The 24,243-nt window shown below is 44.5% G+C and overlaps 1 protein-coding gene across 5 annotated transcripts in view; it reads left to right on the forward strand.

The window, feature by feature from the left end:
* Positions 1–24,031, forward strand: part of LDLRAD4 (low density lipoprotein receptor class A domain containing 4) — a 272,964-nt gene extending 248,933 nt beyond the window's left edge. Inside the window, exons 1-4 of one of the 5 annotated variants that reach the window (XM_005517286.2) lie at positions 8,353–8,416; positions 11,976–12,130; positions 22,033–22,086; positions 23,355–24,031. In XM_005517286.2, coding sequence (XP_005517343.1) covers positions 12,026–12,130; positions 22,033–22,086; positions 23,355–23,897 — 702 coding nt within the window. In that variant the 5' untranslated portion in view covers positions 8,353–8,416; positions 11,976–12,025 and the 3' untranslated portion in view covers positions 23,898–24,031. Of the gene's footprint in view, positions 1–8,352; positions 8,417–8,750; positions 8,965–11,975; positions 12,131–22,032; positions 22,087–23,354 lie in introns of those variants that run through there. The other 4 variants (XM_005517284.3, XM_005517283.3, XM_005517285.3 and 1 more) reach the window with 4 other exon arrangements.
* Positions 24,032–24,243: the final 212 nt, after the last annotated feature.

Here is a 24,243-nt window from a genome sequence, read left to right on the forward strand (position 1 = left end):
AGGCTGTGCTCTGTGGAAGTGCTGAGTGGGTCCTGCTGTGGTACCGAGAGAGAAGAATGGAGATGACAGGCAGGAAGAGCTGAAGGGACTTGCCTTAGGTCACTAACAGGTCTGTGACAGAGTTAAGTAGAGAAACTCTGTCTCAGTCTGATCTCGTAGCTAGTAGAAGATGCATCTCCCTAAGCACCTATGCCATACCTTGTACGCAGTCTTGTATATTCTGTATGCAGGGTAATTTTTCCTTTCTTGGTACCTGAAGTCCTCCTATGAGACACTTCAAGTTTAATTGTGTCCTACCTGATCCAATATTATGTTAGGGCTACAGGGGAAAAAAGGATGGAGAAGCAGTGTTAGAAAATACCTCTCAACCATCACTGAGACCCCAGCTCTGTTCTGGATTCTGTTCAGAAACATCCCTCCTGACTGTCTGGGCTCAGTAACATCACTTTAGAGTGTGACTCTGCTACTCCACATATGAGCTAGCACTGCATGGCTGCTGGTTTTGTTCCTGGCTCTTAGCTTCCATCCTGAAACGACAGTGTCATTTAAACTGCCTAAAAATACAAAAGTTAGCCTGCCCTTACACAGGGTACAAGAGGTTGGTGGTCCTCATGGTAAATGGTCAAGCTGCCTTCCTGTCATGTGTAGTGTCTCAGAAGTGGCTTGAGTTTGTAGATACCATTAATTCTGCTGAAACGAGAATACTGTCATGCACAGGGTGGGATTGGTCTCATTTTATGTAAAATAGATGCAGATTTAAGCTTTGTATCGAGTTGCTAGGGTGCTGTCCATCAAGCAATGTTTGGAAATCACTTTTTTAGAAGCTATGCCAGTTTTGACATGCTGCTTTAATATTTTTCTGGCTGCAATAGGGCAAGACATAGAAATCTTATGTTGTCATCACGCAGAGCTGCAAAACGTTATTTTTAATCTTTTTTTTTTTTATATCTTTTTTTTTGCTTTCTCTCTCTTGCACTCTGTCATATGGAAACCAGATCAAGATTATAAAATTATTGCCCACAAACTGTGATCTTTCTTCTCTTTTGTGGTGAGAACTGACAAGTCAGTGATGGCTTGGTGCTGTTGGTACTAGCTGTTCATGCCGCACTCATTTGTATGTATCGGGAAGTGCCGAACTTGGCGTTCTTCTCAGTTGGCACACAGGCTGGTGAAACGTCAGATTTTTAATTGTGATAAAGTTCACGAAAGAAAAAAAATTATGGCAGATGTTTCCTTTTGTCAGAGCGAACTGAATCATTGAAATGTGATATGATGTACTATGAAGAAGTCAATGTAAACACCATCCCTGTGAACATGTCAGAAGACTGAAGAACTTAGACCATTCATGGTAATGTTAAAAACCATGTGGTCTGAATGCTGTATTACCAAGCTTTTCTCTTTAAATGCAGAGCATGAATCTTATGAATTTTTATTGCCTTTCTACAAAATGAAAAGATAACATATTCTGCTGTGGTAAAAATAGCCTGGTAGCTTCTGCAGTGTGGTTGTCGTTTCGCTGGTGGTTTACTCAGAGGTCTGCTTTTCACAAGTAACAGGGAGGTATCCCGTTCCCATTGAGTGCTGAGCTTGCTCGCTTAATTTCCTCTTTTCTAGAAGATGTATTTTTGGGAAGTCTTACTCCTTTTCCAGTCTGAAGGAAGTGACAGAAACGCTGCTGCTTGCTGAGGGATGCCTGTGATGATGCGTTAAAACTGGCTCCCGATAAGTGGTTGTGGAAAAACTGCAGGAAGCATCTGACAACTGACATTCTCTGTGGATTTTTTCTCCTATTTCCTCCTCACATCTCCTGCTTGAGGGTTATTGTTCACACAATCACTTAGGCCATTAGTCAGAAAAGAAGTGCATTACAAACTTCCTGATACTTCCCCATGACCTGAGTACTTTTTATCTGCAGTTATTCTCGTTCTTGCTGGCCTAAGAAATCTTGACTAGATTCTGATTCTTATTTCCAGTGTTGTCCTTTCTCAAGATTTTGCCTTAAATTAAATTATTTTCTTAACACTTCAGCTGCTGGAATCAAGCAGATCAAGGAAACTCTGGAAAGATAAGATCTAGGTGGATCCCAAAGGGATGTTTTATGTCACTCTTCTGATTTCTGATATGAGTGAGCCTGACTTTACTGTTTTGGAATGCTGTGGATTGGAATAGATTACTCTGTTATGTCATAAGGAGGGTTATAAACTCCGGCAAATCCAAATCATTTTGCCCACCAAAAATCTTAATCCTCACTGCCTTTGGGGGTGCACCGCAAATGAGGTGAATGTGTTTTGCAGACACATTTAAATACTCATACAATGTGATCAATTAAATTGATTTATTGGGGAAAATTTGTGTTTCTGTGCATGGACATACATGAATTGTATGCCAGTCATGTATTTTATTTAAAGTGGGCCTGCAGAAGCCAGAAGTAATGAACTTAGTAATGTGATAACAGCTGTTAATCACAGAGCCTCTGTAGTTCTTGCACCATGGCAATTTGTGGAAAAGCAGTGTGCTTTTTTAAAACTGGCAGAAGTTTTTACACCTCTCTTGCACCACAGGAGCTTAATCCATCATGAAACCTCGTTAGAAGCTGCGCCATTGTATCCTGAGGCAGATGTGAAATTTGTGTGAGTCACCAATCTGCGATCAAGCTGAAGGAAACTGAGTCTGTGGTTCTTAAGAAAGAAGGCACCCATTTGGGATGCATTTACACAGCTTCTTTATAAATCATTAGTGCTATAAACTATCCATTATTGTTAGGAGAAGAAATTTAACAATGCAAATAAAACAAAATACTGTGGCAGAGCAATTTTATGCTTGATTGTAATGTTTAATGGCATGTTCTCATAAAGAGATTTTCCCATCCTTCAGACCTATCGTGTCTGTGACTCACTTGATTTCCGATGGTTTGAACATCCCTCATTTTATTCCTAGAGTTGTTTTCTCTAGAGCAATTTCTGTAAACGTGCTGCAGCATGGGGTTATCTAGGGTTAATTTCCCTTATGATTACACATCCAGACAGCATGTATGTAAATGCTGCAAGACAAATGATAAGAAAACTGCAGGATGAACGACAACAAATTCCTTTGTTTTGCATGTAGATCCATTTACCAATACTGAGGTCTTTCCTTTGGTCACTTTTAAATGTTAACACTAGCTTATATTGTAGTTCTAGCATTGTAGTTCTTTAAAAGCATTATTTTTATGTCATCACTGACCTCAGATTTTGCATTCTGTTGATTCCCTTTGTTCCCCATATCTCCTTGGATACTTTTTCCAGGTTCTCTCTTCATCCTTTACTTTCAGGTACAAGACAGCACCGTCAGTGAGGCATAGCTTTGTATCTCTAAACTAGCTGATTATATTAACGTCAGAAATAAAATACAGCTCTTCACATTCTACTTGTATTTTTAGTACTGTATTGTAATCCTGGTTCTGCTTTCCCTTCTTATCTCTGTTCTGTCTTGCCCTTAGATTTTTTTTTCTTTTGTTAGACCAAGATTGCTGGGTTTCCTTGTGATCTTTCTGCACAGTCCAGCTTTTTGAAGTCTTTGCATACACCATAGTCAGAAAGTACTAAAATATTTGATAGTCTGTTAACCTGCAGTCGAGTGCCCGTTGTTTTCTTTTCCTGGCTGCCAGGGAGTTTGCTGGCAATTGAGATTTATGGAGCGAATAATCCACCTGGCAGGAGACTCTCTGTAACTGAAGTATGTTCTTTAGTGGAAGAATGAACGTTCTTTGTGTGTCTAAAATACCACTAATAGCTTATTTAGCAACCTGTACTTCTACAACAGGGCTTTCAGTTTTGTGTTGGAGGTGGATTTTTGCATCTGCTTAATTCTAGCATCCATGCTAATTCTACCCCTCATTTAACTTTCATCCATTCCTATGGCAGGATAATGCATGATGTGATCTCTCAGCTTTTTAATGTGGTCCTTAGTGCATTTCTTCTAGCTCCTGCTTGAACAGGGAAAAAAAAAAAAAAATTAATAATGAGGGATGATTCTTTCCTGTACTTGCTGGGAATTGCCTGGAAACCACAGGGAGCTTAGGCAGGGTAGTCATGCTGCAGCCAGAGACTCCACAGAATCCAGTACCAGGTACTAATTGCAAGTACTGCTGGGAGAGCTCTGAATAATAACAGAATTAAAAAAAAAACCCAAACAAACAATATTGTGATCCTTTCTTGGCTTTTCTCTTACTTAAATAGCTCATTTTTACACTTTGTTGATTTGAGCTCAAAATGTGACAAAAGCTGTAGAATGTGATCAAAATTAAGGATGGAAGGAGGTGCAGTGTTTTCAGCGTGGCTGATTTTGTTTGCTAATTTTGGACAGAAGTAATTGGAGGATTTGAAGTAGCCAACGACTAAAACCCATGGAAGCCACTGTAACACAATATTCACCCTAATGGTGGGAAATTTTGGTTCTGAGACACAGTGTTACTTTGTCCCCTTGGGGATGTTTTCCTGGTCTGAATAGTCTGGGTTGATTATTTTCCTCATATTTATAGCTGCCTTTCCCTGCCCAGAGCTTCTCATTCTTCAAGCATCAGCACCAGGAAATTCTGTACCTGTTTTTCAGCAGTGGCAGGGGAGCATCGAAGTTACCAGCAGTGTAATCTCCAGGGTAAACAGGGCCAGGGCATTATGTTCACTGGACCATTTAACCCTGCTGGAACAGACGACTGTAAATTGCCTATGTCGAGCCAACATGTGAGGACTAACAGAACGGCAGCGGGGATAATTCATAAGTAGATTTTATCACTCGCCAGTGTAAACAGAGCCAGTGCTAGTCAGGTCTGAAACGGTGATTACTTTGAAATCAGCATGTTATAATTCAGTGTCCCTGACTGAACCCTCCTTCCAGTACAGGGAAACCAACCACTGCATGTGTGGCCAGCACAGGGATCACTCAGGCTGTACAACTATGCATATGAAGGACTGCTTGAATTTCCTAATCCTTCCTATTACTGCAGAGTAAAGAACAGCTTTAACAGGGAGTGAATTTAGAGGCCTTAAATACTGTCTTCTTCTCTCCACCAACTTTACTTCTTTTGGGTTGCGTTCCTAATCTCTTCACAGTGCTCCCATCTGCTTGTTCCTTGCACATAATCACATTAAACACAACATAATACCTCTGGATACATACTGCTGGCAAATCAGTTACTTGAGTTCACTGCCTGTGAGAAAAGCAGTTTTTCTTTCCCTTGGTTGGTGCCATTCCTCTGTATCTTTTTCTGACAAAATTAAATTCCAGATTTAATCAGAAAGGTGATAATTTCCCCCAGGGTGGTGGCAGTTTGAGAGGCGGAGGCATGGGGCATTCAGTGGGTGCATCTGCAGTTGCCTGAAGCCTTGAAGTTGCTTGACAGTGCAGGGAGGGGGAAGTACCTCTGCACACACCCCCACTGTCCAGGTGGCTTGGCTGCAGGCAGGAGGAAGCATACCCTTATTGTCCAGTTCCAAGACTTTTCTCTTACTCTTCAAAGTAAGGGCTGGCCAAGAACCTGCCCACAGTCAGTAACGTCTTTAGAGAATCAGAGAAAAAAGGGAGAAGTAGCAGAAATGCAAAACTCATATTGAGAAAGCAACGTCTGTCCAGGTTTGGTCACCAAAGCATGACTGTTTCTTTACACTTGAGATTAACATCTCTACTAACAGTAAAATAAAAAAAATCAGGTTTTGTTCTTGTGGGTTCCAGAATGAGTCTTTCATTTTCCCAGTAGTGATCTGAGGAGACAGATCAGTGAACACGTCCTTCATAAAATTTCACCTGTTACCAAGTTTAACTAGCCCTTGGTTTTATCATTAATAGGCTAGACTTGCAATGGCCTGTGGAGAAGCATTATGACTCTGTGCCAGAACCTGCTTAAGGAGCTTCAACCCTGATGCCAGAGTAGCCATCCTGCTCAGAGGTCATGGTGGAACCTGCGACTTGGAATTTTAGCAGGAAGCTGGTCCCCCATTCTTGTTGACAGAGAAGCTTATATGGGCTCTCTGGCACAGGGCTTGATTCACATTTAAAAGTTTGTGATAAATTCTTAATAAATAGGTGATGAGCCAAATATTGTACTGAGGATGTTCTTGAGGACACTTATCAGGTGCACCACTTACGGATACAGAAGTCTGTAACCATTTTGCAGTCATTGTGCCTGCGCTTGTACAATAATAGTTGGTAGGTGTTGGGCTAGAGAGGGAGTAAAGTGTGTTAGTTATCAGTCTATGTGCCGAATCCCCAGTCTTGCCAAAGCAATTGTTTTATGTAATGGGTTAATGCTCTTCAGGAACTGAAGGCTCTAAACATCTACAGTTCAATTGAATGAGTAAAGGAGAAGCATTAATACAAATATATTAATTTGGTTTGTTTTCTGCTTTCTTTGTAGTCTTTAAACTGCACTCATCTGAAACCAACTTCTCATTTTAAACATGAGGTTTAAATGATGTATGTAGGTCAGTCTTTGACTCAGAAACGTTGTCTTACAAAGTCCTTGAAAACACAGAGTTTGCAATAGGAAGGTAATTGGCCTCAGCAGCAGCTCTGTACACATTGAGTGGGTATGCCCACACAACAGCCATGTTTAGAAGTCTGGTCTGTTGAATTAATTGTTTTCAAAGTAGTTTAAGGACAATCAGCTTGTAATTTGAAGGTGCTCCACATCTGCTATCTGTACTGAATTACTTCTCTCCTCTGGTAACAGTGCTGTACTTGGTTAATACTCCACTTGCACAAAAGCATTCCCTTGACACGTAATTTAAACTCATTCTGCTCTTCTAGGAACTCTCAAAGGATATTTATTTACAGTCCACAATCACTGTCCCCCAGCTTGACTGTTGTGTTTGGATTGAGGCCTTAGACCTTGCAGTATCAAGCTAAACGTCAACAACAGTTTAATAAATCCAGACAGTGGGGATAGCCTGTAACCAGGAGAGGGGCCCTGCTGTGTGTTGTGGATATATATAGCAGGATATGCCTCCCTAATATTTTTAACCCCCTGGCTCTTCATAGTGCTAGCTTCATAGGTAACTGTAAGCAGGCCCACTCCTCTCGGCCTCTTTCCCCTCCTGGCTTTTGGTCTTTGACTTTGAGTTAGGGCATCTTTTTATTTGAGGCTGGTCCATGGGATTTACAAACATGAAAGGCATGGGCAGCAGTGGGTCTGCCTCCATGGTCAGCTCCAGAGCGTCCTCCTGGGGGCCTGTGCTGTGTGTGGGGGAGAGCAGTGCTGGTGTGAGCTGAGCTGAGCTGAGCCAGCCACAGCCTGCTGGGAGAGGGGCATGGAGCCTCACCAGTGCTGCAGCCCATCTCCTCTGCTTTCAGGAGCTCCAAGGCCCTGGCCAAGTGTGGACCAGAGGGTGAACTCACTTTTCTTGTTCAGATAAACACACTGGTCTTACTCAGTGCTCTGGGGATCCCACCATAATCCAGAGGAGTAACTAGGAACAGGAGGAATCTTGGCCATGATGGTGAAGCCAGTATAGGAGGAACATCCTGGGAGTCAAGGGACACGCTGCTAACGGTGCTTCCTAACATGGCACTAATGTTCCTAACACTGTGGGACTGTGCTGCTCCTATGCACGGTGGCAGCAGGGACAGCCCTAAGTCCCTGCTGCTGCCCTCCATTGTGGTGCTCTGAGTGGGAATATAGGTGGGGACTGGGATATGGAACCCATCTGGCAGTGTTTATCAGCCAGAAAGGCGTCAGAAAGGCTGGCTGAGTGGCAGGGCTGGGGCAGCCATAGGGGTTCAGGGGGGCCAGAAGGGTTGAGAGATTGCACAGGGGTTGAGGGATTGCACAGGGGTTCTGGGGTAGGCAGAGGAGTTTAGGGGCAGGCACAGGTATTCAGGGACAGCAGAGGGGTTCATTGGCAGGAACAGGGCTTTAGGGGAAGGCAAGCACTGCTGGGGCTGGGAGTTCTGCCAAAGAAACACACATGCGGCTGGAGCCCGTTGCTCTTCTTTTCCCTCCTTCTTTAATTTGTTCGGTTTTTCGGGTTTTTTTTAAACTTGAGGTTACAGGCATTGTTCCTTCTGATGGTTATGGTTTTACAGTATAGCTCCAGGATGCGACTCCCTCGTATTTTACGCATATGCACACACACGACTGCCCGTGAAACTTTGGGTAAAGATCCCGCGGCCGCGCAGCTGGGAGCGCCCCGGGATCACTCTCGCTGTCTGTGTGACGCTGGGGGCGAGATTTGGTTGCCGCTGCCCTTTGAAGCGCCCAGGGCCGCGTCCGGCCCCGCGCGGTCCCGTCCCGGCGGGCGGGGCGGGGCGGGGCGCGGGCACGTGCGCGGGGGCGGCGCGGGCGCGGCGCAGGCGCGGGCGGGCCGGGGCAGGCGGCGGAGCCGGGGCGCCCCGAGCGCGCCGCGCCGGGCCGGGCTTAAAGAGCGGCGGCGGCGCGGGTCAGGTACGGACCTCCCTGCACCCCTCCTTCCCTCCCTGTCCGCGCCCCGCGCCTCCCCGCGGGGCTCGCCCAGCAGCGGGGCAGCGCCTTTCCGTTCTTTTTGTTCTCGCCGGTCGACTGTTTTTTTGTTTTTTTTTTTTTTTTATCGTTATTGTGATTTGGGTTTTTAATTTTTTTTTTTTTTTTTAATTCGTTCCGCCCCGGGCGCGGAGCCCGGCGGGACCCTGGTGTCCGTGCGTGCGCGCACACGCGCGGCCGGGGCACGGCGGGGCGGGAGCGGCCGGTGCCGGCCGTGCCCGCCCGCTCCGGCTGCGGGGCGCCAGCCGCGCTCCGAGCGCCGGGAGAGGCGCGGGCGGGAGGCTCCCTGGCAGCCTCCCTGACCGTGTCCCCTCGCTGGATGGAGCCCGGGGCTGCCGGGGATGCGGTGCCCGCCGCGGGGGCTGGCGGAGCGGCTTGAGCCCCCCGCCCGGCGGAGGCGAGCATGTCCAGTGAGCGGCTTAACAAGACAGCGGTGAAGGATGCGCGGTTAAAAGACCTGTTGTTGGAAAGAGGTACCGGCGCTTCCACAGGGGCAGGGACCGCGGGATGCGGCCCGGGGCACCGCACAGCCCGGCCCGCCCGGGAGCGCTCACCGGCGGAGCTGCGGGCTCTGTGTGCCAGGGGAGGTTCGGGGTGACGGTCTGCTGTGATCGCTGGTAGGGTTGTCAATTGTGTCTCTCTTTTCGAGCTCTTCTGAGAAGGTGATTTTAATCCACGGGTAGTTAGTTGTCTTTTCCGTGTTGGGCGTTTACCCTGAAACGTTGTGTTTGTTTTTAGGGTTTTTTCCCCCCTGGAGATTTTTTATTAGAAGTGCTGTTTCTTGCGTGTAAAGGAACGGATATATGTGAGTGTGACAGGCTCGGGGTAGTAAAACCCCGAAAAGACATTTCTCTTCCTGAAGCTTTGCCAGGTTTCTTTCCCAGTAAATTTATAGGACAAGTGGGCAGGCGGAGATGCCTGTCTGGAAGGCGGTGGTGGCCCTTCATGCCTGGCAGGTGTTGGGCAGGAGACATGGTGGGGGCCGGGGTGACCCAGTGCCTGTCAGCAGCCTCTAGGAACTATTTAAATGGCCTTGAACAGTGCCAGCAAATACAGACTGCCACTGCTGTGAGCCTTTGCTTTTTACTGCTAATAACCTAATGAGCAGCAGGAATGTCACTCAGGAGCAAGAAGACGTTTAAAATTATCTTTGATTTTTCTCCTGCTTTCCATTGAGTAAATCCTCTTGAATATCAGTAAGGTGTTTTGTTGCAGTTTGGTGTTTACAATGTAAACTGGAGGTGGGAAATCCCGTGTGCTCACAGCTGTATGCTGTGGTTTTTATTTTATTGTATGGCCGTGTTTGATTAAAACATTTTCAAATGATTCCCTCCCATGGGAAGTGCTCACAGACCAAATCACTCATCTCTAAGCGAGAGGTACTGTCCCTTGCCACTGAAATGCAGGGGCCTCGATAAATTTAGAAGACTCTGCCCTTGGCTGATAGAGAGGTAACATGTCATTCTAGTGATCTGTGCATTCTAGGAAAGCCTAAATCAACATTGCTTGTTTTGCATGTTGCCCTTTAGCAGCAGTCTCTCAATTTCCAGTCTGAAGTGTGACGTGGACACAAAAAAAAAGTTTGGCTAAAGAAACCCTTTAGTACTTCAGTACTTCAGTGAATTGCAGAAGTCGTCAACTGTGTAAAGTCTGTGTTCTGTGTTTCTGAGCCAAGAAAAACTGACTTTTAACCGAACTGTGGTTTGGGTGGGTTTATTTTTTAATTAATTCTGTTCTTCCGGCTTTTTGATCTTTTGGTGCCGACACTGTTAGCTTCCAGTGACGCAAGAGAGGGGAAGAAGAAAGATCGCTGCCCTGCGTGTGGGGTTGATAGCAAAAGCAGAACACAAAGCACTGACTAACCAAATTCTTTGAAAATGTTGGTGGTCTTAATGATGAATGGAAAGTACTTAACAGCGAAGAGTGATAAAGTGATAGAAATATTTTTGCCCTTTAGTATTTCCTTAGTCTTAAGCAGGCTTAGTTACTCCTCAGGAGATGATGGTAGACCCTCAGCACTTCGGTAGTGTGGCTGTGCCTGCTGGTAGCTTGTGATAGCTGGACCTTGGCACCAGCACACTTGCAGCTTCTGTAGCCTGATGTTCTGTGTGCAAGAGATCTTAGAATAATTAAACAGCCTTGGGTTTCCTTTAGGTCCACTGCAGCTTCATCTTGGATTTTGTCTGAGTGGCGTTTTTCTAGCTCGGCTTCACAGTTGTGTTGTGTCTGCACAAGTGTTCTGCTGTCACGCAGAAAGCTGAGGGCAGCTACAAATTTGAGATGGAGAGAGGAAGGGGACTTGTTTTCTGATACTTGTTCTGTCCTTTCATCTTCATATGTCATCTCTCTTTCCTCATTAGCTTTTTAAAACAGAAATTTAACCAGTTCCCCAAAGTTCATGTTTTTCCATCCAAAAAGTAGTGCCCTTTTTGGAAAGTACTGAAACTGAGCAACTTGAGCTGCGTCTTTGCTTTTTCTACTAGCCTAGCAACCAAAGACCTCCTCCCATTAGCTGGAGTTGTCTTTCAAGATGAGAGTATCCCCTGTGAGCAATGCAGTTTCCATAGAAATATCATCAACTCGGTAACTCCAAAGGGCAATTTTTCCCCTTACATTGCTCATCCTTGCTGCTCCAGTGTAGCCAAAAGGGTGCAAGAGTGACTCATTTCTAAATATACTTTGTATATTTAGATATAAATATATAAATATATAAATACTTGTGGTATAGGCAGGGCTTCAGATAAGATGATGGGTTCTGACGGAGTTCCTTTTAATTGTATCTCTTACAAAAAACAAGGTCCTGGTTTCATCTTCAACTGTGCTGGAGCATATCTTGTTTTGGAGTACCAGAGCTCTTTTTAGATCTTTACCTGACTGGGAAAGTCCTAGAAAAGTTAGCGTTATGCTAGTTGGAGAGAAGGTAGTAATTGAAAAAGACAATGCATATAGATTCAATAGGCTTAAAGTTTCCCACTCTAGTTAAATAGCTTTCATCCTATTTACTTGATAAAAAAATGAAGGGTAGTGCACTAGATCAAGTGTCCTGATTCCTCTCATGCTTTGGAGCTTGTGGTACCCTCTGGACTCTATTGGTATTACAGGTGGCGGTTAAGATAAAGTGGGGCTTGTGTGTATGTGGTTTCTTCGGTGTTTTGTTTGGTGAAATTGTTTTCTCCAAAAGGCTCATCTGTGGTGTTTATGTTGAAGAGTTTCTTACCTTTGGAGGCTACAGGGAAGGATCACCAAGAAGCTTCTTAGCTTTGACCTACAGCCACTCATGCTGATCAATTTGCTACGGCAAAAATTAAATAATTTTCATACTTTTTAGAGCAGTTTTCTTCACGGAACTTTGAAGCATGGACAGCAATAGTATCTCAAGCTGGATCAATCTCAGAGAAATATTGAGGTTCTTTGCAGGTTGTTGCTTTGATGGTTAACCTTTTGTGTGTTGATGACACATTTTCCTCTTTTTTCTTTGTTTTAGCTGAACTGGAGTTCGTTCAAATCATCATTATAATCGTGGTTATAACTGTTATGGTGGTAGTGATCATCTGCTTATTGAACCATTACAAACTCTCCACACGCTCCTTTATCAACCGACAGAGCCAAAGCAGAAGACAGGAGGAAACTCTGCAGACGGTGAGTGTGAGCCCCTTGCACCAAACTCCTTTTCCTTGTGCTGTATGGGCCTGCAGCAAAGCTTCCCAAAGAGCTCTGGTACAGGCAACTGCTGGAAAAACATCTGATATCACTTTTAGTGCTCCCTGTAGTTAGGTCTTTTGCCAAAGCTGTATTTGTCAGTAGAAAACAAATTTGGGGTGCAAATTTAAGGTACACTGTCTTCGATTATTTTTAGATCCTGCTATGTTTTGTGTAGCCTCTATTCATTTTGCATTTGGAGGCTTAGATGCAACATTGTGTTTGCTGCTGCTGTAATTTGAGATGGGAATGTGGAAGTGGAATGAATGGAGATTTAGCTGAGGAGCAAAGATCTGAAATACACGTTGTTGTGATTTTCCATATATTGCCTAGTACCCTGAAGTTTTATCGTGGTTTTGTGAAGCTGCCATGGCTGTTCACTGGATCAAAACCACTGTCCCAGTAAGGGTCCAGGAAAATGTAATGTTTTTTTCACTAAAACAGCAAGAAGAGGCGAGAAAAGGGATCTCCCCAAGGACCTGGAGTGCTTAAGATGTGTTGTTACAAAGTCAAAGGCTTAAGATGGAATCTCAGTCACTACTTGTTAAGACTGTGTTTAATCAACCTAACAGTAATTGGGCACCTGATTTGCCTTGAGAGCAAAGAGTTTGCTGGGTGGGATGCTCTGCTCCCTTGTGAGGGTTAACCACAATGTGTCCCCGACCTTGGGATATCCCCCACAAGCCATGTAGTGTCCTGTGGTGTTGCAGGGAGGTCCTTTCTCCTGATGTGCTTTTCCCAGAGTGATGCCCTTGGCCTCTTTGCTGAGAGCGATGGCCATGGGGCCATTTCTGAAGTCACCTTTTGATGCATTGAATTCCTGGTAATAGTGTTGAGTTCACAGCTTCATTTTGCTGTCAAAAAAAGTCAGATTGTAACTGAGAGATGTGATCTCATAATGGTTTACACCACTTCTAACTCCACAGCCTCACCTTTTTATCCATTCCAGTCTTTTGTTTCTTTCCTCTTTGTGCTCCTCAGGGAGCTGCCAAGGTCATGGTGAGAGGCCTCAGGGGACTGCTCTGGCTGAACACTAATTGCTGGCTTTTTGTTTTTGCTTTTTTTGGCTACAGTTAGATTTCAGCAGGGGAGGCAGTACTGACAGGGAAGGAGGCAGAGATGCCACAGTGGCTGCTGTGGAGCTGCCTCCCTGGCAATCCTGGCAACTGGCAGCTCCCTCCTGAAAGTCAGCTGTACAATGTGACAATGCAGGGGTCCCAAAGCTCTCTTAGTACGTCACCTGTGCCTTTTTGCTGGGGTGAATTGCTCTACCCTTGGAGGCTGCAGAGGGAGGAAAGGAGCTGCCTCCTCAAGGAGAGGCTGCCTCACTGCCTGGCACTTTGGTAGTGTACGAATGCTTAGCTCTAATTTGGTTACAGATGAGACTGTAACTTGTCAAACCTTAACCCTGTGGACTTGAGGACTGGAAAAATTGACTAGATTAATTTGACTGTTGCTTTGAAATGGACACTGTAATTCAAGAGCCACAATTCTGTCTGAAAAATGTTAGCTATAATTGCTACAGATACCTAAAACGAAATAGTTTGAGATCAATGAAATGCATTTTCATCTTCACAAATCTTTTTAAACTGTAGTAAGCTGTCAAATGCATGAAATAACCCATTATTTCCTTTGTATGGTTCATTACTATTGTCTGTTATCAGAGGCAGTGGTATTTTTTTTATTTTTTTTTTTTCCTCTTGGGCAGAAGGGAAAAAAACTTCACCTTCTTGTGAAGAAGAACATGCAGTTTGGCAGCAGGGATTTGGGAATTGTTTTAGTACCCACAACTGATCTTAAATAAATTTTAAAACACTGACTCAGTTTCAGTTTGATGTCACCATTATAAGTAAGGATAATCACAGCCAAGTGAGCACTTTATGGCAAGAACCAGTTACTAATTCTTCTGAAAACCTTTGGTATAGGTTTGTCATCACTGTTACTCATCTGAATTTCTGATAAATTGTAGCTCTTCTTAGAAGAAGGGTCATACTTGCGGGGAATGGGGATTTAGAAGTCTCTGAGTTCAGATGTCAAAAACTTTGAATTTACCTTTGTCTCAGATGTTAGAAAGAAATTTTGATAGAAACTGGCTGTGCAGTGCAAACCTTAAAAGCAGTGTGTAGAGAACGAGGGTCAGAAAACTCAAGTAAGTGCTCTGTGGTAAGGAACTGCAAATGACCAGTGTGTTCTCATTGTCCACAGTGGAATGACTTGCATGAAATAATAGATAGTGTGAGTGGTGAGATGCAGGTTATACACTTTGAAGATTCATTTTTTGTACTAGGCAAGCTTTGTCCTGTGTGCACATGCTATCCAAGTGGATTTTTTAGCAAGGGAATAATTTTTAATGGTATATAGACTCAGAAAACAGATATGTTTGTTAACTACTGATGTCTGAAAAAAATATTATTGTGACTTAAGTCTTCTTTTGGTAGAGAAATAGTGAATGTAAATAGAGGAAATTCACACATGTTTCTTGAAAAGAGAATGGTGAAGCGAATTATTTGACTGTTGACTAGTTCTGAAGTGAACACCCTTTCATGTAACTGAGGTAGCAGAGGCGTATCAAAATGTAGCATCCAGTCTTTCCTGTTCAGATGGGACTTTTTATTTTTTTTGTCCTTTTGTTGCTTTCAGTTTTCTTTTTCTTTAAGCCTGTCCTATTTCTTGATCATCATGCCTTCCACCAGCTAAATGGTGGCTGAGCTACACAGGTTTCTGGCCTTGTAAGGACCACCTATTGAACAATTGTCTTATTCTGTCTCTTTTAGAGAGAGTAATAGGAGTGATCAGGTAAAATATCTACCGCCTTTATTACCAGCCTCATGGATTAGGCATCAGAAATAATGAAATACAAGATATTAGTGAATTTATTTTTCTGCTTGAACTTCTTCATGGTTATACAAACAAACAAAAATACCCAAATGCCCTCAAATAAAACAAAAATAAGAGGATGATAATGGAAATTTCAACTTCCAGACCAAGTCAGAAATTAGAATATTAAAATATTAAATCACTGCAATCACAAGTGTTAACATTTGAAATAGTGTTTGAAGGGTAGAAAAAGGACCAGTTGTAGGAAAAAAAGGCTGCTCTTTGGCAAGTGCACACTAAATATTGTTACATGCCTGTTCTGTAAATACACTTTTCTGTGTGACCACTAGTTCATCTTTATCTTTTCTCTTTATTTTTCTATTCATTCCTCTGGAGTATCACCTTCCAGTCTTTCCCCTGGTCTTTGGTATTTTATTACCTTGGTTATTGGGTCAAGGCTTTAAGCAGATCACAGCCAAGGGCAGGACAAGCACTGAGTGCTCAGAAGCAGTGGGTGCTTCTGCTGCAGTGCTGAGGGTGCTGCCTGCGCTCTCCTAGTGGGGCTATTAAGTATTCCAACCCTGTTTTAACATTAGCAGTAATAAGAGTTTTGGGGTCATAATTATGAGAGTTGGAAAGATACTGAGTGATAACCATGTTGGTATGAGCAGTAGCCTGGAGTGAGCCTGCAAGGTGCTGAGCAGTGTCTGTATCACAATGGATAAAATATTGAAGGTTTCCTGCTGCTGGCTTATCCATCAGCAGTGTTGGGCTTCACAGCTGGGAGCAAGCCAAGGGGTTGCAGAGCACCTGAGAGGGATACAAAAGCCGTAGGGTGTGGAGTACACTAGGAGCATGCCCAGGGGCTACTGCACTTTGAAACAACAGAACCTCTTGTGTGGGAACAACTGATGCTGCTGGCAGTGCTGGGGGATTCTGGGGCAGAGCCATGTGGCAGCCTTGGAAAGGCACGTCTCTGCACAGGGTACATGTGTCTGATATCCAAGGGGAGATCCGTGTTGCAGCGTTGCTGGCTGTGCCTTTGTTGACCTTGTATTGGGAGGGCACTATTGCTGGTAACCAAAAACATCCTGCTGGAATGTAGGTAGCTACATTTGAGCTGCTGCTGTGGCACTCTGCTGTTTGCTGGGACAAAACAAAGATACATCTTGCTTCCCAATGATTAACTCTTAATGTCATCACCCGTGATTTCCACGGGGACATTGAGGGGAAAGAGATTAACTGACTTCCAGAGAGGAACTTAATGAGCTTCTGATGTTCCTAATTTCATTCCTTTTCCCTATCCTTGTGTCTTTGCATTGTCTTCTTTTATAAAATAGATGTTGAATGAGTGCTGAACACTTGGACTGCCCCAGGCCTACTCCTGGCAGCAAATCCCTGCATCCATCACACAGGATGCTCGCCCTGACCAGTCCCTGCCTCCCAGCACTGAGGGCAGCGTTACTGCTCAGGCTAGTCAGCTTGCATTAGAACCTGCATTGGGAATGCCAGTCTTGGATGCCAAGCTGCAGGAGCACAGCTGTAAGAAATATTCCCCTCTTCCCTGTACCAGCTATTTCAGAATAAAAGGGGAGTGTCGGAGGGTGACAGAAAATACTCAATAATATTGACAGCTCAGGGATTTGTCAGTAATTTCAAATGTTAGTCTTTCCTGCTGGTCTTTTAAATTGTTTGCTATTGGCATTGGCATTATTCTGTCTGTTCCCTGCTGGTGTCCCTGGGCCACTCATTCTCGTTTTCTTACTGACATATGCAAAAGAAAGAAAATCCCACTGGGAACAAGAACCCAGTCTACGGCCAGGAGAGGGTGTGAGTGCTGTAGACCACCCTGCTTTGCCAAATCTTTTTGTTTGTACCAGTCATCATTTGGCAGGGGCTGGATGTGCACTGTATTCTCCTGCTGTCTCCTTGAGGGACATGGGCTCGCCTCTCCTCAGGGAGTGCTGCCAAGAGGGACAGCGAGCTCGGCTGCTGCTCTTTGAAGTCTCCCACAGTAAAGTCATTATATGTTTAATAAGGACGTGATTGTCCAGGAAATCTGCAGGTAGGACTTAGAAGTGAGGAGTGCTGGCTTTGGGTGGCACCTGACTCAGTGTATCACCTTGGGCAACTCACTTCATCTCCAAATAAAGGAGGAAGGATAATAGTACTTACTCCCTTCAGTTAAATGAAATGAAGATTACTTCAAGTGATGAAGTGCTGTGAAGTTGGGGAAATAAAAGTTTTAAAGCATTAAGTAACAGGAATAATTGCAGTAAGCGTAGGGAGGCAGATTATGTGTGAGAGATTTGGCACTCTCCATAATTCTCTAGTACTTCTCGGTACCGTGCACTGCTCTGTTAGACAGCGTCACCTTTCCTGCCCTTGAGGAGTAGCTTTTAAAGGAACGAGCAATCCTGCTGGAATACTCATCATTCCATACCGTTTCAAAACATAACCGTTTGTTTTGCTTGTGTTTGTTGCTGTCTTCAGAGCTGTGGTGTCTGTATCACCCAGGAAGATATGGGGAGGAATGAGCCCCTGTGCCTTCCTGGAGTGTTTTCAGCAAGGCACTGCTTTAATGTGGTATAAGGTACCACCTAGGGCCAAAGTCAGAAACTACACTGCTATCTGGAACATTTCACTTGCAGAAGAAGTGTGTGTATTCGTGTGTGTGTATGCTTTTGTATAAAAATAAAATACAAATCTGTGTTAAGGGGAAAAGAGGGACGGTCTTAATAATTGTAATGCATTTTAGAAAGTGAAAAACTGACTTTTGTTTCTCAGAAAACATCATTTTAGGCAGAGTTCTATTTTGCAGCAACTTAATAGTGGAGAAAGCCTGTAAATCTCCTTAACAGTCAGCAAAAAAAGAAAAGTTTGGATTATATGGGATTGTCATGGTTTAACCCCAGCTGGCAACTAAGCACCATACAGCCACTTGCTCCCAGCAGGCTGGGGGTGATAATCAGGAGGGTAAAAGTGAAAACTCACAGGCTGAGATCAAGACAGTTTAACAGGGAAAGCAAAAGAAGGAATTCATTCACCACTTCCCAGGGCCAGGCACGTCCATCCATTTCCAGGGCATCGGTGCTTCATGGTGTGTAACAGTGACTTGTGAAGACAAATGGTCCTGCTGCCAAAGTCCCCCTTTCCTTCTTCTTCCCCTGGCTCTACGTACTGATCATGCTGCCATATGGTCTGGAATGTCCCTTTGGTCAGTGGGGTCAGCTGTCCAGGCTGTGTGCCCTCCCAGCACCTCATGCACCCTCAGGCTCCTCACTGGTGGGGTGAGTTGAGGAGCAGAAAAGGCCCTGATTCTGTGTAAACACCATTCAGCAATAATGAAAATATTCCTGGGTTATCAACATTGTTTTCCTCACAAATCCAAAACATGGCCGCATACTTGCTGCTATGAAGAAAATTTATTCTATCCCAGCTATAACAAGCACAGGGATCCTTTTGCTTTATTACAGTTTGAGGAAAACTTTTGTCTGAGTGCAAATTTTTACCTATAATTTCTCTTGAGTTCTGGTAAATCTCTCTCCTGCTGGCTGTCAATGGGCTGATGGGATGGCAGTGTGTGCTCCGGAGTTTAAAAATGTCCTCAAAAAGTCATCTTCCTACACTGTTTAATTATAGAGACTCTAAAGCTTTGTAAAATTTGAAATAGCAAATTATCCTAGGCTTGTGAAATCTTCTAAGCTCTAAATACTGAGTTAAATAATCATCACCATGAGATAATTAAGTAATCACTCAGCTGGATTTATTAAATGATGCTATTACAAAACCTAATCACAAAGTTAATTTTGGTAAATTACAGTGAAACCCAAAAATGGCAGTGGTCAGCAAAAGACACAGGTGGATCACTAAGATTTTTCTTGCTTGGTGTTACTGGTAGGTGCTGAAATTTTCATTCCAAAGCCTAACAATGTTAAAAATGAATACACTATAGGGAATGAATGCATAAGCTTTCTCTCCCTGTTACTTCTAAGTATTGAAGCTCATGCCTGAAGTCTCTTGATATAGGAGCACGTTGAGGTGGCCTAGCTATTGACAATCTATAAGAAGCAGGAAAATCAGGTACAAATGAGGTACTGGCCTCATCAAAGCATGGGTAAATTGCATTTGCTCAGGTTTAGCCTTGTTTGCACATACCTGATAACTATTTGTACAAATCCCTAATATAAATCCAAATGCTGTCAGTTCTCATCTGATTTTCACTGATATGAGCACAGGGGAAGCATTTTAGCTTTGAGAGGAAGGTCTGTAAGTGCAGGGACAAGCAGAGAGCAAGAATTAACACTGTCAGTATAAGTCACCCCAGATTGGTCTGGGTGGTCCCAGCACATTGTTTGCTAAATCTACTTCTCAGGGTAGAGGGGTGTGGTCATAGGGATATTTTTCTTCTGCAACACTTTGTTCTCATCTCTACCTCTTGCCATCTCCCCAAGATTGGTGGAGTTGGTGGGCACCAACCCTAGGGTTAGGTGGTAACTACACAATGCAGGGGAGGGGGGATTTCCCTTAAGTAAAGACTCGAGAAAGGTAAGTAGTAAATCTCCTGTGGTAGGTGCAGTGATTTCAGGAAGGCAGAAATTCGGTGTTGGATCATTTGGTCTGGCCTTGGTGAGGAGAGAATTCTGTGCTGTGTTGTTGGACCAAGCATGGTGAGGTTGGTCTGCACGTGTGTGAGCCTGGTACTTTCCAAGTGTGGGCATGCTGAGCACGTGCTACCCAGCCTTCTGCCTGGGGAGTTCTTCTGGCTCCTGGGATACAGATCTTGCTGGGGGTTGGCTGCTGCCAAATTATTTATTCAGTCTGCTGCTCTCTCTGGGGGAAGCCTTAGGGAACGGAAGAGCTACAGGTGAACTGCAGGACATACTGTCACAGGAACGATATTGTTACATATCCTCACATCCTAAAGATCTCACAGCCTCAGAGTTCAACTGCATCCCAAGCTGTTTACCTTCTCAAGTAGTTATCCCAGAGTGGGGAGAGCTTTGGGCTCCTTTGGTCTCATCTTGGTGTGACTGTGGCAGTGCCCTGGTTACATGTGGTGGGATCCCTGTAACAGCTGCAGTGCCTCCAGGCAGGGCCTTTGACTGTTCCGGGATTCAGGCATCAGCAGCAGAAGAAACAGACAACTCCTCTCTCCTACCAAGTTATTTCTGTTAGGTATGGCTGGTAGCAGATCTGGGAGTCTTGGCTCAGTGAACAGGTCCTGCTCTATCTCCATGCAAGGAGTTTTTCCTCCATATGCTGCACCATCTCTCTCAGCTCGCCTTACCCTCTTGCCTTTGGGAAGATGGGCCCTAGGATGTAAGTAGTTTCCACATCCTCATCAGCAACTCCTTCTCCTAAGGGTGTTTAAGTAATATGAGTGGTGGAGGTAGATTTTATTTCTTTCTGGGTTGGCTTGTTGGTTTTGCCTTTTCCTCTCTTCTGAGCCTGTAACTCAGGAGCAGTTAATTGAGAACTTTAGCTTTGACTAATGTTTTGCAAACAGTTGCAATGGGTTTGGAGCTTGCTGGGTCAACTGCTGATAACCTGATTGCCTTTAATTGTGCAAACATACCCTCAGATATTTCAAAATGAGGGCACCTGGGTGTTGAAGGAATGGAAAGGAATGTGTGTATAAGTATGTATATACATATATGTGTATAATTCCACAGTTACAATTTCTTCAACTAACAGACCTTATCTAGGCACTGAAATACTTGAATCTCCATAAAGATTTGTCTTTCATGTCTCTGCAAAGGGGAATACTTGGGGAAGTTGTAAATAATTGCAATTGTCAGCCTGTCTCTATCTTTGCTCTCTAACGCTACAGAAGATAAGTGTACCAGCTTTGCTATTCAGAGCATTTCCTTTAGCAGCTGAATCCTGTGGGAGAGTCCTCTTAGAGCAGCTTTGCTCTGCGGTGGACTCTCCTGACAAGATCACAGACGGCTTTTGGTCTCTGAGTGTCATGATGAACATCTAGTTCGGTCTATTTTTACATCTGAAAGATGCTATGGTGAGAAGAAGCAGTACAGTAAGATTTGGAAGCAGTCTATACATGGTAATGCTTTTGGGGACAGTATGCATTTTCCTTCCAGTTCCTGAAATTTTTTATGTCTGTAAAACTTGAATTAGCATCAAGAAAATAGTCATGACTGTACAATATTTTGATTTTCTCTTTGTGCACCAAGACTGAAGTTCTGTGCTTTATAGCTGCTCTGATATGTCCTTTTCAGCTTCAAAGTTTTCCAATAAAATAAATTAATTTATTACTGGAGTTACTGCTACTCTAAACCATTAATTGAGAAGAAAAATAATGATATATCTGAAGTTATTTACCCTTATTGGCATACTATTCTTCACCCTTTTATTCTGCCCTGAGTATTGGTACAATGTCAGAACAGGATTTCAGGGCATGAGAGAGAAAATATTTTGACCTGAGAAGGTGGTTGGAGAAGTGGTTGAAAAAGTGGCAGAAACCTCAGCTGCTTTAACTACTGTTTATGGTGGGAATTGGGCAACTGGCAGTTTTGACCAGATTATCCCTGGATTTAGTCTGTCACTTCACTGAGATTACAGACGCCGGGTTTTGTTGTGAATTGTTCTGCCTGTGGTGTGTAATTGGGATCCTGGCTGGCAGGCCTTTGTCAGACCTGCCACCCTTGCTGGTTTGGGAGGTGATGGGTACCTGCTCAGCACGCAGGTGCTGAGGTGTCCCCGTCATCTCCCTGCGTTGCCACACTCTCTCAGCCACCACCTTGCTGCATCTTTATGGCCTGTGGGGCTGGGTGCTGTGGATGACATCTTAGCACTTCCAAAATGGACCAAGCTTGACTTGCTTGGGAGCAGAGCTGCTCTTCGCTCGTGTTTTGGAAAAAAAAACGGTGGGATGTTGCTTGTTTAGTTCCTGGAGACAGCCAGTCCTTGGAAGATGACTGCTGGTTAAGAGCTGTGATAATGAGGCAGAACGGTGATGTGATCTATTAATTTTTCTTTTTATGTTGTTTTCTTCCACATTTCAGGAGGGGTGCTTGTGGCCTTCAGAAAGCTCGGTTTCGCGCCAGGGTGCTTCAGAGGTACTGACAGATTTCTGACTATCTTCACCACGTGCTTTCTTTTTTTTTCTCCTGTAATGTATATTTGGTTCCTTTCAAAAACATGCATCTATTTTTTGTAAAAAAAGCTTTTTCAATGTAGTTCACACTGTTATCTAAGCCTGTCTTAACACGCATTTCATAAATTCCTGAGACCTTTTCATAAAAGAATGAAATTCTGCCTACCTGACACCTCATCTCTATCAGCAGCTCCCTGTCGTAGTAGGCATTCACAAGTAAGTGGTGGAGGTGCGTCTCTTTCCTGCAGTAATTTGAGTGTTCATTGGAAGCTGGGAGACCAGTTCTTCTTGTCCCTGAACTTTTCTTGGATTTACAACACATATCCTATTACCAGTGTCTCCCGTCTTCCAGCTAGCACAGATCCCTTGTCTGTGTAATAATTTGTGGGTGTATTGCTCTGAGTGGTCCAGCTGTCCCCTGACAAGCAGCAGAACTTCCTGGTGACTGGCCCTGCATCTGTGAAAATCAGGGTTTGAAGACCCTGCAGGGATCCAAAAAAGAGAAGACCAGTTTGGTAGATCTAGATCTGAGAAGCTGCTGTGACTGTGTAGATCTGGGATAGACCAAGTGAGGAGCAATAGCATCTCACAGAGTATCTTGAATGCTTCCTTTTTTAAAAGCCTGTCCTTCTCCAGGTTTTAAAATACTAGGGACATATTTTCCATCACATTGCAGAAGCTTTGTAGGCTCTCCGCAGAGGCTGAGTTCTGGCTGAGAACTGAGTGGGAGGAGGACACCTGATACGCTGATAGTGAAGGCGTGAGATATGCCAAGCCTTTACAGATTGTACTAAAATGACCATCTGAATTCTTCGGGGATGCATTAACTCTGAGTAGGAGGGGGAAGCTCAGACTGCAGCTGAAATTCAGTACTGGGACATTGTTGTAGAACTAGTCAATTACCGAGATGAGAGAGAATTCATTTCCTGGTTTCAGAAACACAATCATTTGGTTTTGCTCAGAGTGTTTTAATGTTAGAAGGAGCTGTGTGGGGTCTGGGGCTTCCTTTGTGCAGCTGTTCCTCAAGTGTGCTGGATCCTTCCTGCACCTCCTGCCTCTTCACCTGCAGCTGCATGTGGCCGCGCCTGTGCAGGGTATCTGCTGGGTTTAACCTCTGAGGCAGGTGGCAAAAAGAAGAGCTCTGTGTTTTATCAGTTCGTTGTAAAGATTGGAGCACCCGCAGTGCTTTGCACAGACGTGGAGTCACTCGTGTCTCTCTTCCCGTTTCAGATCATGTACGCCCCAAGGTCCAGGGACAGGTTTACCACCCCATCTTTTATGCAGCGGGACCGTTTCAGTCGCTTCCAGCCCACTTACCCTTACATGCAGCATGAGATTGACCTTCCTCCGACCATCTCCCTCTCCGACGGCGAGGAGCCACCGCCGTACCAGGGCCCGTGCACCCTGCAGCTCCGGGACCCCGAGCAGCAGATGGAGCTCAACCGGGAATCCGTCAGGGCGCCGCCCAACCGAACCATTTTTGATAGCGACTTGATAGACATCTCGATGTACAATGGGGGCCCCTGCCCACCCAGCAGCAATTCGGGCATAAGTGCAACCAACTATAGCAGTAATGGAAGGATGGAAGGACCGCCCCCGACGTACAGCGAGGTCATGGGGCACTACCCAGGCTCCTCTTTTTTCCACCACCAGCACAGCAACATGCCTCCTTCCTCGCAGAGGGGGAGCAGACTTCACTTTCAGCAGAACAATTCGGAGAGCACAATAGTTCCCAGCAAAGGCCAGGACCGCAAACCAGGAAACCTGGTCTAAGTTACCCGCCCAGGTGCGTTTGGACTGAAGACGGGAGATGCAAGCAGGGCGCTGGAGGAAGACCCCCGTGCTCCGGTGCACAGTGTTGTTACGTTTAACGTGGTACAACTGAGTAAAACCAAACGTGCAAACCAGTTCTTTGTTTCTGATTCCTTTCAGGGGAATTGCATGCAAAGCAGATTGAAAGAAATACAAACTTCCATTCGGTTTGTCTATGAGCAGTGTTTCAGGGGGGGGGGGGGGGGATATATTATTTTTTTTTAATAAACTATTTCAATTATTTAATTCTAAAAGTTAACTTAGCACAGAAATGAGGCTTGTACAGCCTGTTTTATACTCACTGAAT

Source organism: Pseudopodoces humilis, chromosome 1, assembly GCF_049639895.1.
Source record: "Pseudopodoces humilis isolate 2021_Gansu_Grassland_sample_001 chromosome 1, ASM4963989v1, whole genome shotgun sequence".
Lineage (NCBI taxonomy): Eukaryota > Metazoa > Chordata > Aves > Passeriformes > Paridae > Pseudopodoces > Pseudopodoces humilis.